The 20095-nt window shown below is 38.9% G+C and overlaps 1 protein-coding gene across 5 annotated transcripts in view; it reads right to left on the bottom strand.

The window, feature by feature from the left end:
• The window catches only part of exd3 (exonuclease 3'-5' domain containing 3), a 170107-nt gene that overhangs the window by 132595 nt on the left and 17417 nt on the right, over positions 1-20095 (bottom strand). For 3 of the 5 annotated variants that reach the window (XM_059994439.1, XM_059994441.1, XM_059994440.1), the window contains exons 3-4: positions 17616-17680; positions 9716-9886 (exon numbers count right to left, since the gene is read on the bottom strand). In XM_059994439.1, coding sequence (XP_059850422.1) covers positions 9716-9886; positions 17616-17680 — 236 coding nt within the window. The remainder of the gene's footprint in view (positions 1-9715; positions 9887-17615; positions 17681-20095) is intronic. The other 2 variants (XM_059994443.1, XM_059994442.1) reach the window with 1 other exon arrangement.

Here is a 20095-nt window from a genome sequence, read left to right as displayed (position 1 = left end):
ACTAAGAAGAATTTGTCTGTGAAGTTGAAAGGTTTTAAGGTGGATAGGTCACCTGGACCAGATGGACGATACTGCAAGGTTCTAAAAGAGGTGGCTGGGGAGATTATGGAGTCATTGGTAATGATCATTAGATTCTGGAATAGTTCCAGAAAACTGAAAAATAGCAAACATCTCTGCACTCTTCAAGAAGGCAGGAAGGTAGAAAAATATCTATTATAGGCGAGTGGCAAAGAGTGAGAATACAGGGGGCCTTTTCTGGTTGGCTGCCGATAACTAGCAGAGTTCCAGAGGGGTCAGTTTAAGTTGTATGTGAATGATTTGGATGACAGAATTGATGGTTGTGGCCAAGTTGTGGATGATACGAAGACAGATGGAGGGGCAGGTACTGTTGAAGAAGCAGAGAGGCTGAGAAGGACTTGGACCAATTAGGCGAATGGGCAAAGAAGTGGTCAGTGGAATACACTGCTGGGTAGTGAATGGTCATGCTCTTTGGTTGAAGGAACAAAAATTTAGACTACTTTCCAAAAGGAGAGAAAGTTTGAAAGGCTGAGATAGAGTGGATATGAAGTGGATGTTTCCTGTAGTGGGGGGGAGTAGAGGACCAGAGGGCACATCCTCATAATAGGTGTTCCCAACCTTTGATATGCCATGGACCAATGCCATTAAGCAAGGGGTCTGTGGACCCCAGGTTGGGAACCCCTGGAAAAGAAGGACGTCCACATAGAATGGAGATGAGGAGGAATTTCTTTAGCCAGAGGCTGGTGAATCTGTGGAAATCTGATCCACAGGCAACTGTGGAGGACAGATCATTGGGTGTATTGAAGACAGAGGTTGATATTCTTGATTAGTCAGAGTGTGAAAGGTTACAGGGAGAAGGCAGGAGAATGGGGTTGATAGGCAAAATGGATTAGCCATGATGAATTGGCGGATGGTCTGTCGATGGTCTGAATGGCCTAATTCTGCTCCTTTTGGTCTTTTGGACTGGTGATGGTTATCAAAGGGGATCGTCATCAACTTCAGGAGAACTCACACCACACTTCACATAGCAGTGAAAACTGCGAGCAGTTTCAAACTCCTGGGAGTACACGTCACACAGCCTCTCACGATCCCAGAACACATTCAACACAATCAAGGAAACTCACTAATGCCTCTACATTTTGCGACTGAAGGGAGCTGGACTGTGTACATCAGTACACAAAACCTTTTACGGATGCGCAGTACAGAGCACCCTAATGTACTGCATCATTGCATAGTACATAAACTGCACAGCAGCAGACAGGAAGGCTCTACGACGGGTAGTCAAAGTTGCCCAATGCACACTGGCACTAGCCTATCCACCATCAAGAAAATATATACAGAAAAGTGCTGGGAAAAGGCCAACAATACCATGAAGGATCTTACTCATTCTGCTCATGGACTGTTTGTCAACTCCTATCAGGGAGGAGGCTATGTAGCATCCACACTACAACCACCAGACTCAAAAACAGTTAGCTTCCCTAAGCAGTAAGGCTGATCAATTCCTCTACCTACTAACCCTTCCCACCACACCCTGCAGCCACCACTTTCCTGTCAGAGTCACCTTATGTACCACTCCTGTACCTTGCATCACTTTATGTACGTATAAGTAATCTGTGAACATCGACCATTTTAAGTATTTATTCTTATTCTATTTGTTAATATTGTGTTCTTTAACTTGGTGTGTGTTTTTATATATTGCATTGGATCTGGAGTAACAATTATCTTGTTCTCTTTTACACTTGTGTACTGGAAATGACAATAAACAATTTTGAATCTTGGTGATCCAGAGCCATTGTAAGGAGACACCTAACTGTATGAATGGCACTGATGCTTCACTCCATAATGAGCTTAATAGCTTCTATCCACACTTTGAAGGGTAACAGGCTGCAGCTGCATCCTGTGCTACATCAAGGTCAATTATGTGTGCTACACTCATCAAATGAATGAGTTCCAACATCTAGACTTGGGAATCTGTGCAGCAGCTAACATCTTACACCTCATCTGAAAGATTGGGTGTATGTAGATAGCACATCCCAGCATTTGGTCACCCCAAAATGTAAGCATTCATTTGTAGAAACAATGAGTGACCACTAGAAAAACAGGAAGCCCAGGGAGGAGGAATGGGAGTTGCCCAAGTGCATCATGTTCATCACTTACCAACACTGCAGAAAGCACTGGAGTGTAACGAGTGCAAGCCCGTGATTTGCTGTCTCAGCTGTACAAGGTAGAGATACCTGTACAATGCAGCAGATGGGCATAAATGCAATTAAATGGCTGGAGAAGAGATTTTAGAATGATGTGTTGTCTTTTTAACATCATGATTAAGGATGTCATTGCATGATTGTAGAGCATTCGTAAGGGTCTGACTGATGGCCACAGTTCATATCCACAGACATAAGTGTTGGGAGCTGGGAAAGAGATTAAACACTTCAAGTGAAGTGCTTTTCAGATATAATTGGTGTCACAAACCAGTGAACAAAGAATTGAGAATAGGGCAACTGAGCATGCTATCAAGAGCAAAGTCAATGGGGACACAAGAGGAAACTGGAATTAATATAGATAGTGCTTAACAGTAGGTATGGGTGTGTTGGGCCAAAGGGCCTGTTTCCACATTGTATGACTCTTGATAATCAATGATCATTCTCATTCACATACAATCAGAGATTAGGGCCTCTCAGAGAAGACTAGTCTCTTGGTAATCTCAGTAATACTGACGTGCATTCAATTATTGCACCATTCTCTCACAATTAATACTGATTAATAAAATCAATTATCATTGATCAGTAATATTCATATGCACAACCAATTATAATTGATTTGATACCCCCAAGTGCAGTTATCAGTCATGTTAAAAATAACAGTGACAGCATTATTGACACATCCATCATTGATTGCTGCTCACACAAGAACAATTTCACTGGACAACCTTTAGGTGTATCTTGTGAAATTTGGACTACTGATCATGAAAATCACCATGAAATTTCCCTATCACGCACCATTTTTTAAAATAAATTTATGTTTATTATTTCAAGTCAATTAAAATGTTGCCTACAATGTAAGCTGGAAAGTTTCCTATCTCATCCAGCATGCGTGGCTGCTGCATGGCAGGACAGGTTTCAGTAATAATTATTGGGTTCAGGAATGTAAAGATGGAATTTGCTATCACCAGGCACGAACATTTTCTATGAAGGATTTTGATATTTGAGACAGATGCTTCCCAGAATAACTGATGCCAAGATTAGGGAAAGCATTTTTGTTGGTCCACAAATCAGACAGGTCATCAATGATAGGCAATTTTTTTTCTGATGAACTAATCTTTTTATTTTACTTACTTCAATCACTGTACTTTAGCTTTGGTCATTTTTATTAATCGCTCGAAGGTGAATTTTTTTTACAAAGATGGCGGTTTCTTCTCTAAAATATATTTGGCTTTTTTTTTGATTTCGCCAGAAGATTCTTGCTACTTTCTTGGACTTATCTTTAAGAGTTTATTGTGAATTTTGAAGAAATGAATACAGAAATGGCTCTTAGATCTAAAGGGCGAGAACCTGGGAAAGATCCTAACGGGAACGGGAAGAAGGAAAAGACCGATCCTAAGTGCACTGAATTGACCTATGAAATATTATTGGAGGTTTTAAATGAAAAATTTGAAGAACGACGACAAATTTTCAAACAAGATATAAAGGCTTTTCAAGATTATACTGATAAGACGGAGTCAGTAGTTAACCAGCAGCAAGTTCTAATCACAACTTTGCAAGAGGACGCTCGGAAGCGAGACTTGATAATTGAAAAACTGGAGCAGAAATTACTTTCGACGACTAAACAGGTGGAAACACTTAAAGCCAAGAGTGTCAACTTTGAGAATCGGTCCAGAAGACAGAACTTACGCATACCTGGTCTCCCGGAAGGTATTGAACAAGGGGACCTCTCGAAGTACTTTGCTCAACTTTTAAAGCATGCATTCCCTTCTGTATTCCCAGACAGTCCTCCGTTACTTGATCGCGCACACAGAATTATGCGTCAATCACCAAGAGCTTCAGCTAAACCACTGGTTGTAATTGTCCGATTTCATTATGTGCATGTTAAAGAGCAACTTATTCATGTGGGGATGGTCAAATTTCAAGAATTCAATTTTCGATTAGTGGAAGATTTTAGTCCAGAAGTAATGAAGGCAAGGCTTCTTTTTAAAACTCTGATGTCCGAATGTTATGAGAAAAATCTAAAACCTGCGCTCTTATACCCTGCGAAGCTCAGAATCTCGCCTCCCAATGCATCTCAGCGTGTTTTCTTTTCTACATCTGAAGCGAGAAGCTTTTTGAATGAGAACTTCCCTACTGCTACGGATTCTCATCTCTAATAAATGAGCGATTTTGATCGTTGCAAGATGGTTTTTGTTTCCAAAACCAGATTTTGTTTCTGGCTATTGGTGTAGGTTTACTCTATATTTTATACTCTAGTTAAAATTTTTTTCTGATGAACTAATCTTTTTATTTTACTTACTTCAATCACTGTACTTTAGCTTTGGTCATTTTTATTAATCGCTCGAAGGTGAATTTTTTTTACAAAGATGGCGGTTTCTTCTCTAAAATATATTTGGCTTTTTTTTTTGATTTCGCCATTTTTTTTTCTCTCTTGTCTTCTTCCTATAATGCATTTCTTATCACAGTTTAAATTTTTTTTTGGTTTGTTTGGGTCTTAACCCAATTTATAAGTTACTAGTGATTATATTCTTTTTGGTTTTTTTACTACCAATTATATTAAGAAGTTTGGTTTTAGTATAGTGATTATTATTTCTTCAGAGTTTGGGTGGATCTTTTTTAACCTTTATATACGGAGTTGCCTTCTGCTGATATGGGGGTAGATTTAGTTTCATCTCTCCTTTTTCCCAGCCTTTTCCTGGCTCGGGATGTCTTTTCTCCTTTTGGGTGGGGGGTGGGGGGTGTTTTTCTAAATATGTTCTTTACATCAGTTTTTTTTTAGTTTCTTCATTTGGGCTGATTTTAAACTACTAAAATGTCCGTGATGTTGTCACTTCCGGGTCCGCCCTTTATTTTTGTTCCTCTTCCGGGTGTATGAGTTCATAATTTGGTTAACCCTTTATATACCAAAGGGTTGATTTCAGAAATATGGCTCAGACCATAAATTTTGTCTCTTGGAATACTAATGGCTTAAACCATCCGATTAAACGGAAAAAGATTTTCAAAGTATTCCAAAGACTTAATGCACATATTATTTTTGTACAAGAAACTCATGTGAGGAAAGAGGACAATTATCGCTTTTTTAGGTTTTGGAGGGGTCAACAGTACCATTCTAATTCGAATGCTAAAGTAAAAGGAGTTTCAATTTTTATGGACTCCTCTATTGCATTTGTCCAGCACGATATCTTTTCGGATCTGAATGGTAGATTTTTGTTAATTACTGGCTTACTTTTTAACAAAAAGGTTGCTATGGTTAACGTTTATGCTCCAAATGTCGATTATCCCGATTTTTTAAAGTCCTTATTTACTTCTCTACCTAATCTAAATGAATATAAGTTAATAATGGGTGGTGACTTTAATTGTTGTTTAAATCCTTTGTTGGACAAATCTATATCTACTCAGACTTTACCTAATAAGTCGGCCACTTATATTAACTCTTTTTTGACTGATAATGGAATTTTTGATATTTGGAGATTTCGGCATTCTAAGGACAAAGAGTTTTCATTTTTCTCACATGTTTATCATTCCTACTCGAGAATTGATTATTTTTTTATTGACTCTTGTTTTATTCCATCAGTAATTGGTTGTAATTATGATATTATAGCCATCTCTGACCATGCTCCATTAAAACTTTCTATTAAATTTACGGATACAGCTTCTAGTGCTAGACAATGGCTATTTGATTCTACCTTACTGCACGATCCAGATTTTATTAAATTTATGAAGGAACAGATCAATTTCTTCTTTTCAACTAATTCCACGGATGATATTTCTTGCGGAACACTTTGGGACACTTTTAAAGCATATATATGTGGACAGATTATCTCCTACTCCGCTGGTCTGAGAAAATGCATTTTATTGGTTGATAAAATTAAAGAGATTGACAAGTAATTTTCGACCACTGTTAGTAAGGAGCTTTACAAACAAAGGGTTGAACTTCAAATGGAACATAGTTTATTACTTACATCTTCGATTGAAAATCAATTAATGAAAACCAGATCTGATTTTTATATACATAGTGATAAATCGGATAAACTGTTAGCTAGACAATTGAAGAATGCTTTGGTTAAACGTCAAATTACTAAGATTCGTCAGCAGAATGGGGATCGGACAGTTAACCATGATGAGATAAACAAATCTTTTCAAGATTTTTATACCTCCCAGTATCATTCTGAATTCCCTCATGATTATAATATCATGTGTGATTTTCTTGGGAAATTGAATTTTCCAAAATTATCATCAGATGATCTTTCAATATTAGAAACTCCTATTACGGATGCAGAAATTAAAGGGGTTATTTCCTCTATGAATTCTGGGAAAGCACCAGGTCCAGATGGGTATACAGTAGAATTTTTAAAATGTTTTTCCGCTACTCTTACTCCTTGGTTATGCAGGGTTTTTGAAGAAGCAATTAGATTGGGTAATCTGCCACAATCTTTTTAGAGAGCTTCCATTTCTTTAATATTGAAGAAAGATAAAGACCCTACTGACTGCGCATCCTATAGACCAATATCTTTATTGAATGTAGATTCCAAGATCTTTTCTGAGCTACTGGCATCCAGGTTGGAGAAGGTATTACCCCAAATTATTTCGGAAGATCAAACTGGTTTTATTAAAAATCGCTATTCTTTTTTCAATGTTAGGAGATTATTGAATATTGTTTATACTCCTTCACATAGCACTTCAGAATGTGTCATTTCACTAGATGCGGAGAAAGCATTTGATAGAGTTGAATGACCATACTTATTTACTGTGCTTGAGAAGTTTAATTTCAGTCCGACATTCATTTCCTGGATTAAACTGATATATCATTCTCCAGTAGCCTCGGTGCTTACTAACAATCAAAGATCTCCCTTTTCTCGTTTATTTCGGGGTACTAGACAAGGCCGTCCTCTTAGTCCATTATTATTTGATATTGCTTTAGAACCCTTGGCAATTGCTATCAGAGAATCACATAACATTTTTGGCATTAATCGTGGGACAGATATACATAAGCTATCATTATATGCAGATGATTTACTATTATTTATTTCTGATCCTGAGAAATCCATTCCTGCAGTTATATCATTGTTGGCTCAATTTAGTAATTTTTCCGGGTATAAATTAAATCTTAATAAGAGTGAATTGTTTCCTTTAAATAGACAGGTTCCAATTTATGGAAATTTACCTTTTAAATTAATGACTCTTTTATTTACAGGGATTAACATCATAAAAAACTATAAGGATTTATTTAAGGTTAATTTTTTACCCCTAATCGATCAGATTAAATGTTTAAATGGTCACCAGTATCTTTATCTCTGATAGGTCGGATTAATGCTATTAAGATGGTTATTTTACCCAAATTTTTATATATATTTCAAGCGGGACCAATTTTTATTCTGAAATCTTTTTTTGCTAATGCTGATTCAAAAATTTTCTCATATATCTGGCAGAATAAAAATCCTAGATTAGGTAAAAAATATTTACAGAAGGCAAGGAAGGAAGGTGGATTGGCATTGCCTAATTTTAGATTTTATTATTGGGCAGTTAATATCCGATATTTGTTATGTTGGTTAAAGGATTGGGATTTATCTTTTAGCCCTCATTGGGTGAACCTGGAAATTAAATCTGTACAAGGATTTTCATTGGGTTCTATTTTAGGGTCTTCTCTTCCCTTTGCTCTTTCTAAATCGCCGAAATGAACTGACAATCTGATAGTTAAACATACTTTATGTATATGGTTTCAATTTCAGAAATTTTTTGAATTGACTGAGTTTGTTTTAAATATTCCTATTGTATCCAATTGCTTTTTTTAATCCTTCTATTATAGACCAAGCTTATTCAGCCTGGAAGACTAAAGGATTACTACGATTTTCCGATTTATTTTTGGATAATTGTTTTATGTCTTTTGAGCAATTATCTAATAAATATAATTTGCCTATATTTCATTTTTTTAGATATTTATAGATTAGGAATCTCTTAAATACTGTACTTCCTACTTTTCCAAATTTTGTGTCTTCAGGTATTTTGGAGAATTTGTTTGAACTAAATCCTTCTCAGAGAGGGCTAATATCAAAACTTTACAATATAATTATGAAGATACGTTCAGAGCCCTTCTATAAGATTAAAAATGATTGGGAAAGGGAACTTAACCTTACTATCCCTATTGAGAATTGGGATAAAATTCTTCAATTAGTTAATATATCATCTATATGTGCTAAACATTCATTAATACAGTTTAAGGTTGTGCATAGGGCTCATATGTCCAAGAATAAATTGGCTCATTTTTATCCCTATATAAATCCATTTTTATCCCTATATAAATCCATTCTGAGATAGCGTCTTTAACTCATATGTTCTGGTCGTGTCCACTTTTGAAAAAATATTGGAAAGACATTTTTGATATTATTTCTACGGTATTGAACACTGATTTACAACCTCATCCTATTACTGCAATTTTTGGTTTACCAATGATGGACTCACTCCATTTATCCTCTTCTGCTTGTCGAATGATTGCATTTCTTACATTAATGGCTAGAAGATCTATTTTGTTGAATTGGAAAGAAATTAATCCTCCTACTGTATTTCATTGGTTTTCTCAAACTATGTTATGTCTAAATTTAGAAAAAATTAGAAGTGTTGTATTTGATACTTCTATTAAATTTGAAAAGATATGGAGACCATTTATTCAATATTTTCATATGATGTAATATGACCCTGTTCCAAGCCCATTTGTTTTTCCAGTTTCGATTTTATATATGTTGAGAGGAACAGAGTTGACGACACCGATGATTTTGTATTTTTGTGAGATATTATAAACAACCCTTTTCCCATTTGTTCTTTTTCTCTTTTTTTGTTTTTTTCCTTATTAGTTATTAATTAGATTAGTTTTTATTGCATTAATTTTTTTTCTTTTTCCTTTTTCTGTTTTTTTTTAATATATATTATGATATACCGAGGTTTGCCTTGTTTATTTGTTACTTGTATCGTCCATGATTTGGGAATACTCATTTATACTATAACTATTGCTTATGTATTCTTTCATGTTCAGTTGTAATGTGTATGTTTGTAATCCCATTATCGATGTATCAATTTTATTTTCTTGATATTAATAATAATAAAAAGATTGAAAAAGAAAGAAAGACTAAAGGAGGACACTTACTTAAATATTCAGAGGAACCTTTGTACCAACTGACTTTACCCTTATATATATTTGGATTCATGTATAGTCAACACCCAGGCAGGCAGAAACATACACAATGACGCACAAGTTTCATAACGTATTTTTAAAAATTGCAAATACGTTCATATTAGACCAAGAGGACAGAAAAACAAGAAACCACCACATTTTGTCCACAGGTTACTGCTTTCTGTTCCAGTCTATGGTGCTTTTTTTGCAATAATAGTGACTATGCACCCACCACCCCAGTTCTGATCACCCCACCTTCAATCCTAACTAACCCTGTGATACAGCACCAAATACAATCACAATGAGCAGAATTAGTTGCTCCTTTGCCAACCTGATGAGATCTTGCATTCTCTTTTATCCAAATATTAAACTGGCCAATAACGAAATGTGCCAGGGACTGTTTTTTTCCCCTTTTCCAGTCATTGCAGTTCTCCAGCATCACCAGGAGACCCTCCACTGGATCAGTGAGGGAGGAAAATCCTCGCCTTGCTTCTTCCGGGAGCTGCGGAGACAAAGAGAGGGTGAACAAAACAAAAGGAAAGCCCTTGATCTAAACATCACAAAAAGAGCCTACTAATTTATTCAGCGAGGTAACTGTTACTCCCTGTCCCCCATCCCACTTGCTGTGACAGTGCAAGGCAATTCAGATTCCTTAACACTTCATTTCATTTCAACATCAGCCTGTGCAAAGGCAATTGTCTGCACTAATTAACCCGTAAACATGCACAGTGCCACAATGTCCTGCACCATTTCAGACAAAAGGTGCTTTCAACGCCTGGCAGTCACAGGGCAGACAGACGCTTTATAGGGAGCTGCTTCATAGATCAAATTCCTTCAAACCCTTGGTTGGAGGAAACGAAGAATGACGACATGAAACTAGCTGGAAGAACAAATGCGCTGACTGTTCTGTCTATCTCACTCAAGCCTAGCCTCCAACAATAAATGTTCACAGCAAAACCCTGGTAAACACAGACCACATCTCATAATCAGTTCAAAATATCAATTTAAATCAGTTAAAATAGATAGCAATGATAAAATTCACCACCCCTTTTAAAGAATTAACATAAATGCAGAAAAGAATGACTGAAGATCATCAAGACGTCAAATTTGACACAAAAACTCATTGTTACTAGGTACATCATGGTTTGGTAGAGCAATTCAAAATACAAAGTAAATGTACTATCAAAGTACATATATGTCACCATATAAAAGTCTGAGATTAATTTTCCTGCAGGCATTCTCAATAAATCCAATAACCATAATAGAATCAGTGAAAGACTGCACCAACAGGACAGAATACCAGTGTGCAAAAGACAAACTGTGTAAATACAAAAAGAAGAAAAAAATAATTATAATAATAATTAAACAATAAATATCATAAACACGAGATTAAGAGTCCTTGAAAGTGGGTCCACAGGTTATGGGAAGAGTTCAGTGATGGGGCAAGTGAAGTTGAGTGAAGTTATTTCCTCTGATTCAGGAGCCTGATGGTTGTGGGGTAATAACTGTTCCTCAACCTGGTGGTGCGAGCCTTAGGACTCCTGTACCCTCTTTCTGATGGCAGCAGTGAAAAGAGAGCATAACCTGGGTGGTGGGGGTCCCTGATGATGGATGCTGCTTTCCTGAGATAATGCTCTGTGTAAGAGAAGACCAAAGGACATAGGAGCAGAATTAGGCCATTCAGCCCATCGAGTCCACTCCGCTATTCCATCATGGCTGATCCCAGATCCCATTCAACCTACCTTCTCACTACATCCTTTGATGCCCTGACCAATCAGGAAATGATCAACTTCCACCTTAAATATACCCATGGACTTGGCCTCCACCACAGTCTGTGACAGAGCATTCCACAGATTCACTACTCTCTGGCTAAAAGAATTCCTCCTTACCTCTGTTCTGAAGGGTGGCCCCTTAATTTTGAGGCTGTACCTTCTAGTTTAGGACACCTCCACCATAGGAAACATCCTCTAGTCCTTTCAACGTTCGGTAGGTTTCAATGACATCGTGCCACATTCTTCTAAATTCCAGTGAGTACAGCATATATTAACCCCTTCATTTCCAGAATCATCCTCCCGAACATCCTCTGGACTTTCTCCCATGACAACACATCCTTTCCGAGACATGGGGTGCAAAACTGTTGACAATACTCCAAGTGCAGCCTGCCTAGTGTTTTATAAAGCCTCAGCATTATCTACTCACTTTTACATTCTATTCCTCTTGAAATAAATGCCAACATTGCACTTGCCTTCTTTACCACAGTCTCAACCTGTAAATTAACCTTCTGGGAGTTTTGCACAAGGACTCCTATGTCCCTCTGCGCCTTTAATGTTTGAACCTTCTCTCTGCTTAGATAATAGTACACACTATTGTTCCTTTTACTAAAATGCATTATTATACATTTCCCAACACTACATTCCATATGCTACTTTTTTGCCCATTATTCCAATTTGTCTAAGTCCTGCTGCAATTGCATTGCTTCCTCAGCACTACCTACCCCTCCACCTATCTTCATACTATCTGCAAACTTTGCCACAATTCCAATATCTAAATCACTGACAATGTGAAAAGTAGTGTTCCCAATACTGACCCCTAAGGAACATCACTAGTCACCAGCAGCCAACTAGAAAAGGCCCCTTTTAGTCCCACTTCCTGCCTTCTGTCTGCCAGCCATTCCTCTGTCCATGCCAGTATCTTTCCTGTAATGCCATAGGATTTTAACTTGTTAAGCAGCCTCATGTGTGGCATCTTATCAAATGCCTTGTATTTTCTAATTGTATTCTTTTTTGTAAAAATAGTGTATAATTTTTTTTGTCTTGTGAATGCTATTTGTGATTTTGCAGCAGGAAACATGACTTCCACAATCTCAGGAGTACTGGGGCCTATGGATACATCCTCTCCTCACGGTTGGGGTGATAATGACTCTGCATCTAGATCAATGAGATCATTTATTTCTTACAATATCTGTGTACAGTTGCAAGAAAAAGTTTGTGAACCCTGTGCAGTTACCAGGTTTTCTGCATTAATTACTCATAAGATGTCTGATCTTCAGCTAAGTCACAATAATAGACAAATGCAATCTGCCTTAACACACAAACAATTGTACTTCTTCTTATCAATACCGAGTACATCATTTAAACGATCCCAGTCTAGGTTCAAAAAAAGTATGTGGGCCTCTGGGGTAATGCCTTCTATAAAAGCTATTTGGAGTCAGGCTTTTCTGTCAATGACATAAAATTGGAGGAGTGGGCTGTACAGGTGCTCTCCACTATAAAAAAGACACACACATTCAAATTACTGAGAGAGCCTGCTCTTCTCAAGGTAGATCTGTTTATGTGCACCATGCCTCGATCAAAACAACTTTCAGAGGACCTTGGAAGAAGAACTGTAGAACTGCATGAAGTTGGAAAAGGCTACAAAAGCATTTCTAAAGACATGAATGTCCATCCATCCACAGTAAGAGAAATTGCCTACAAATGGAGGAAATTCAGTACTGTTGCTATTCTCCTGAAAAGTGGACATCCTGCAAAGATCACACCAAAAGCACAATGTGCAATGCTGAAGGAGGTGAAAAAGAACCCAAGGGTAACAGCCAGAAACCTCTCAGAACTTGCTAAAATCTCTGTTCACATGTCCACTACATAAAAAACACTGAAAAAGAATGGCATTCATGGAAGGACACCACAGAGGAAACCATTGCTCTCCAGAAAAACATTGCTGCATGTCTCAAGTTTGCAAAAGACCACCTGGATGTTCCACGATGCTTCTGGAACAATGTTCTGTGGACAGATGAGACAAAAAGTTGAACTTTTTGGTAGAAATGCACACCAATATGCTTGGAGGTAAAGACCAAAACTGCATCCCAACTGTGAAGCATGGTGGAAAGAGCATCATGGTTTGGGTCTGCTTTGCTGCCTCAGGACCTTGACAGCTTGAAATAATTGAGGAAACAATGAATTCAAAATTGTCTCAAGACATTTTACAGGAAAATGTCAGGGTGGCAATCCACAACCTGTAGCTTGGATGATGGATGATGCAACAAGACAATGATCTGAAACACATGAGTAAATCAACAACAGAATAGTTTAAAAAGAAGTAAATTTGTGTTTTGGAATGGCCAGGTCAGAATCCAGACCTCGAGATGCTGTGACATGACCTGAAGAGGGCTGTTCATGCAAGATGTCCCAGAAATATTAATGAAATATTAATGAATAATTATTTGGAGGAATGGTCTAAAATTCCTCCTTGCTATTGTGCAAGTCCAATCAGCAGCTACAGGAAACATTTGGTGGAGGTTATTGCTGCTAAAGAAGGTTCTACCAGTTATTAAACATAAAGGTTCACATATTTTTTCCAGCCTGGACTGTGAATGGTTAAACAATATGTTCAATAAAGACCTGAAAAGTGCAATCATTTGTGTGTTATTAGTTTAGACAGATTGTGTTTGTATATCACATGACTTAGATGAAGATCAGACTACATTTTATGAGTAATTAATGCAGAAAACCAGGCAATTGCAAAGGGTTCACAAACGTTTTCTTGGGTATATGGGCAGGAGATGAACCAATACTGCATAGAATCAGTCACATTTATTTTATTTAGAGACAGTGTGGAATAGGCCCTTTCAGCTCTTCGAGCAGTGTTGCCCGGCAACCCCCAATTTAATTCAGACCTAATCACAGGACAACTTACAATGACCAATTAACCTACCTTTGGAATGCGGGAGGAAACCGGAGCATCTGGAGGAAACTCACACGGTCACAGGAATATACAAACTCCTTACAGGCAGTGATGGGAATTGAACCCGAGTCGCCGGTACTGCAAGGTGCTGTGCTAATCACTGCGCTACCATGCCGCCCCATGGAACATTGAGGTCTATGGGAATAGTGTTATTGTGGGCGCTCACACTCAGGGTTGTGTTATTGACATTTACTATGGAGATGCAAACTTCCTAGAGTTTTTTCTCTCTAGTATTAAGCATGTTTATTAATGATGTACACATTTTGTAAAGAAAGTGTGGATTAATGCTAAAAATGGGTGCTATGGTAGCATAGTGGTTAGTGCAGGGGTCGGCAACCCGCGGCTCCGGAGCCGCATGCGGCTCTTTGATCTCTGTGCCGCAGCTCCCCGTGTTTTGTTAATTTTTGAAATGTAATTTGAAATTTGAAGATTATGGTGATCTTGTACAATCTAAAAACTTTGTGGAGACCCCATTTCCTGGCACATCCGAACCGGCTCACAATTAGCCACCGTTCCGGCTAAGGGAGATAGCCTACGGGGGTTTGTGAGTACATGTCTTTTGGAGCATCCGCGCCCACGGGGACGGGTTGAGGGAGGCTCTAAATCAAGGCTGTTTAGTTCGAATAAAGTTACCTTTGACTGTAGTGTCTTTATTTTAGCGCTGCGTGTAGCGCTACACCGCTACAACGTGTTTTTTATCGCTATTAATATACATCACCACTGCCAATGCCTGACACCCGCCAGTGCGCGCTTTCTTTTAATTCTTCGATCCAAGGTAGGCTAACTATGGAGTAACCTTCAACCCAACATCTTTTTTTCGGAGTTCAAAATGTTTTTGTTGCATGCAGAAATGTAATTTCGTTTTCTCTGCAGGAGTTCATCAACTTCATAAATGTAAAACATTATAGTTTGTTTATACATAGCATAAAGGCAAAAAAAAACCGTTGTATGCAGTGTTATTTCATTTTAAATGTCAAATGGGTTTTGTGGCTCCCAGTGTTTTCTTTTCTGTGGGAAATGGGTCCATTTTGGCTCTTTCAGTGGTAAACGTTGCCGACCCCTGGGTTAGTGTGATGCTATTACAGTGTGATTAAATCAGGGGATTGCTGGGCGGTGTGGCTCAAAGGGCCTATTTCGTGCTGCATCTCCATAAATAAATTTTTAAAACATAATACAACATCAATACACACAAAATGCTGGCGGTCATTGGAAAAGCTCTATGGAAAAGAGTAAACAGTCGACATTTTGGGCCGAGACCCTTCTTTAGGACTCCATCAACATCACACAATAAGATGTACAATAATACAACCACATTAGCAGAACCCCTATAACACAAACATTTCAAATATCACAGAATAAAACCTGGTGACACAAAATCCTAAAGAGTGAGATCCCTGATAACACACATAACACAGAGTGAGACTTCAATAATGTACATTTCCACAGAGGCTCCCAATTACATAAAACCCCACAGAATGAGATCTTTAATAACATAACTCCAACAGACTGATTGCACAAACTCTTTTAAAGTATGACCTTCATGATGCACGTTCCCACTAAGTGAAAGAAAAACAATCACTTCTTTAACTAAACTCCAGATTTTATTGTTTTAATGCAGAGCCAAACTCTGAAATCTTCAGAAAAGGACTGCTTTTACAGAGAACTAAATGCAGGGATTTGTTGAGAACTAAGTTCTTTATGCAATACACTCAGGAATTTGTGATGTAGGACAGTTGCTCTTTTTAACTAAACTCCAGAATTTGTTTGTTTCTGTAGAGAACTAAATTTAGATATCTAGTGAGTGTGGGATTCTGATGCTCAGAGAAAAGGGATTCCTTTTTTTAAAAAAAAGAGCAGTCTTGGGAAACTGGGAAATCTGGGGATTTGGGAGGAGGAGTAATAGAGTGAAAGATGTTGAGATGCTACATCACTGAACTGGTTGTTGCCAGCACAAGGCAAGTGGCCAGTTTGAGGTTTGTTGCTGAGTGGTTTTCTTTTTAAGCTCCGTATACTTCTAGCACGTGAATTAATCCAACCAATGGGGGTATATTCAGCCATGTCAACCACATGGAATGCACAACTGTGCCATGTGGGAACTCCAAGACGTTTCACACATCCTGATCAACCTCAGGTATGGGAAACACCGACAACTAAAGAAGTTTGAGCTCCTGGTTTTGGAGCTGACATCAGGGCAGACTAAAGACAAAGGACTGTTACATGAATTGCACATTTTAGGAAATTGTCATCCCACAACTCAAGAGAGTGTAGGCCACAGCCAAGACCACTGCAATGTAGTCTGGCTGTACAGGACACACCTCTTCACTTTTGTATGTACAGGACACATTTCTTCACTTTTCTTATCTATATCACCTTGCTGCCTCTTTGCATATTGGGGACTCAATTGTTAGGACATCCGATTGGCAGTGTTGTATCAGTTGTAATCTAGTTTGGTATATGCCTCCCTGGTATGAATATCAAGGATATCATTGGTGATAGCAGAACATTCATCCAAAAACACAGGGAAGTGCAGTACATAGCAGATGAGTTTAAAGCAGAGAAAAACAAATGATATTTTTGCTATTACTAAAATGTAGCTTGCAAAGAGAAAAATTATCACTTGGCCAGATCACTTTCTGATGCGATAGAGGGGTGAGAGGTGCAGATTGTGGTGACACCAAGTGGGTGAGAGAGAGAGGGGAGTGGGGAGAGAAGTGGGGGGGGGGGGTCGAGAAACAAGGGCAAGAAAAGCAGGAAAAGGAAGTAATAGGAGTGGGGAAAAGAGACAATGACTGTAACGGCAAGAGGAATGGACAGGAAAGAAGAACAGGCAGGGAGGCCGAAAAGAGTGCAACTGTGGGTGCTGAAAGGAGTGGTGCCAGCAGGGCAGTAAGGGAGAGGGAGAGGAGAGAAGGGAGGGGTGAGAGGGTAATGTAGCTCATATGTATTTCACATGCATAAGAACAGGAATCGACAGTCTTCATACTGACTAGCCCTCACTGAAGGGCTAGTAAATCCCTGCTTCAACTGTTAAAATGTCTGAGTCACAAATATTGGGATAAGATGATGAATGGGGAGATAAATGAACAGGTGTCATGTCTGTATGGCAGGTGTAACAACCATAAAGCAGGCTGTCTACATTCCTACATATTCACCTGAAGAGTCTGTCCTTCCTCTGGAAACCAAAATGATCAGTTCAAAGCATACAAGATCACTCAAATCAGTTCCGAAAACTCAATGCGATTTGAGTTAGGGAAAGAAACTGAGCCACTAAATCAAAATGGTTAGTGATTTTCATAGTTTTGCATCATTGCTCCTTTTCTGAAGTTTTCTCCCGTTCCTAACTCCACCCTCTGCCTAAATTACAATTTCCAGTGCAAACCTACTTCATACAATCAACACAAACTTACATGAATAATGCTCCCCCATGTTTTGCTGCAGACACACACTGCATAAATCCAAGGCCTATTGTAAGGTTCTATCAATAGGGGGCTTACCTCATGAATCTCCCTCTTTGTCCAGTGTGCTTGCAGGATGCGAAGCAAGTGAAGAGGCTCCAGGCCTGGGGAGAAATAGATTAATTGCTTGTGACAGGATGCACTTGAGACATTGTAGGATTGTTACTAAGCATAGAATGGGCACTTTGTGTCACCTTGAAAACTGCTAACTTTCAAGCTGTCACTCAAGATTAGTGGCCAAATCCCGTTCACAATCTAAACAAACCTCCAACAAACATCACGTTTGGATGATTTTATTAATCCTTGTTGGGACTGCAGGACTGTCACTGCTCAGTAATGCTAGAGGTGCACTGTCTAACACTATTAAACAAACTGCCACACTACACAGCAGATCTGTGTGTTAAGTACAGCAACGAAAAGACAAAGAGAGCTTACATTTCTGAAGAGGGGCCAGTCTGTGCAGTAGGAGAGGAGGCAACTTATTTAGTCAGTTTCTTATTTAACATTATTTCTCATCCATGCTGCCAGTTAACTTTCACCTTGCCCCCTACTCGTCATCACTCACTTCCTGCTGGAGAGTGATGTCATTTGAATGGTTTCAGTCGTAGACTCGTAGGATCGTGGAGCACAGGGCAGGCTCTGCAGCCTGACTCCACCACGATCGAGTTGCAGACCTACTCTAGTCTCACTTCCCTGCATTTGGCCCATATCTTTCTATTCTTTCCCATCCTGTGGGAGCCGGAACGTGTGTTTATACTCAGGAGTGTTAGGTGTTATCACTTCAATGTGCATGGGATATATAAACCTGAATCTGAATCTAACTATCCATCCAAATGCTTTGTGAACACTGTAACTGTATCCATCCCTACCACACTACCACTTCATATACCCACTATCCTCTGTGTGGGAAAAAAAATTATCCCTCACACTGCCCTTAAATATTTCTCCTCTCACCTAAACTGAATGCCATGGATGACAAGAGACACAGAACATTCAATCAAGAGGAAGGAAGCACATTCAAGGTTTAGGAAGCAAGGATCAGACAGGAGTCTAGGGAATTGTAAGGCAGTCAGGAAGGAGTTTAAAAAAGGACTTAAGAAAGTGAGAAGGGAAATGAGAAGGCTTTGGTGAACATCATTAAGGAAAAATCCCAAAGGCATACTGCAAGTATGCGATGAACAGGAAAATGACTAGAGTGAGGGTAGGACTGAACAGAGATGAAAGAAGACATGCCTATTGTCAGAGAAGGTGAATGAACTACATATACCTGTCTGGACCCTCCCCCCCCCCCGGCTGACTTCTCCTGTGGCTCCTCCCACAGACCCCGGTATAAAGGCGATTGGGGCCTGAGCCCGGCCCTCAGTCTCCAGGATGTAGCATGGTGGTCAATTACTGCTTGTTCTTTCTTCCAGTGAATAAAAGCCGATATCTCGCCTCCCGTCTCAGAGAGTTATTGATGGTGCATCAAGGTCCTTAAAAAATACTTTGCTTCTGTATTCACCAGTGACAAGAGTGGATTCTTCAACAGGATTTACGAGCATTTGGAGAGTAAAATCTGATTTGAGAGCCGCAAGCTCATGCCTCACAAGCTTGATTGAACCAATCACAAAGGTCCCAGTGTCATTCCCTGCAATACACCACTGTTTACATACTTCTAGTCAGAGAAAAAAAACCCTCCATCACTTTCCTCTGTGTCCTATCAACCAGCCAATCTGGACCCAGTTACCAAAACACCTGATATCCAATGGCCCCCAAGTTTCTAGATCACCCTAGCATACAGCTCCTTGCTATAGTCCGTGTATCCCACGCCTACATTCTTCTTGTCATCAAGTTTCTTAGTAACCTTAAAAACACAGGCAGGGTTCCTGAGGCAGGATTTCTTAAGCATAGTGAACAGAACCTCTTGTGTTAGCGTCTTTCTCTGAGAAGTTTCTTCCTGCCCAACACACTTCTTCCCTCTTCTCTATATTTATCTTTACCCTCACAACATCTTCCAACCCTTCCGCCCTTCACACCTTCCTTTTTCAGCTCATCCACTTCTTGCCAAACCATCCTACCGTCCTATGTTTTCTGAACCTACCCCTCCAGTGCAGTTTCACCACTTTCACCAACCTTCTTCCTTCACCCCATTCTTTCTTTCTCCCCTCATTCATTTTCCCTGTCATTCTCTTTCATTCATCTCCACCTCCTGCTTTATTAAACCAAACAAAAGAGTGCAACTCCTATCCAGAGAACTAAAATTCTTTAATATAAAAAAATCTAAAAAGCAATATTCCAGAACAATGGTAATGAAGCTATCAGATCATCATGGATACCCACGTTCGTCACAAACATTTGTCTGTGGACCTACGGATTATGTGTCTCCAGACTCAGAGAAAGATGGTTGGTTATTCAGTGCTCTCTGACATGGCCCTCCAAATCACTTGTTAAGGCAATTATGAACTGACAAAATATAGTAATAAAAAAATAAAAAGATTTACCAGAACAACACCCAGAAAGAAGGGCCTTACTTATCTGCA

Source organism: Hypanus sabinus, chromosome 18, assembly GCF_030144855.1.
Source record: "Hypanus sabinus isolate sHypSab1 chromosome 18, sHypSab1.hap1, whole genome shotgun sequence".
Taxonomy (NCBI): domain Eukaryota; kingdom Metazoa; phylum Chordata; class Chondrichthyes; order Myliobatiformes; family Dasyatidae; genus Hypanus; species Hypanus sabinus.
The sequence above is the reverse complement of the archived record's forward strand: the minus strand, read 5'-3'. Positions and strand labels throughout refer to the sequence as shown.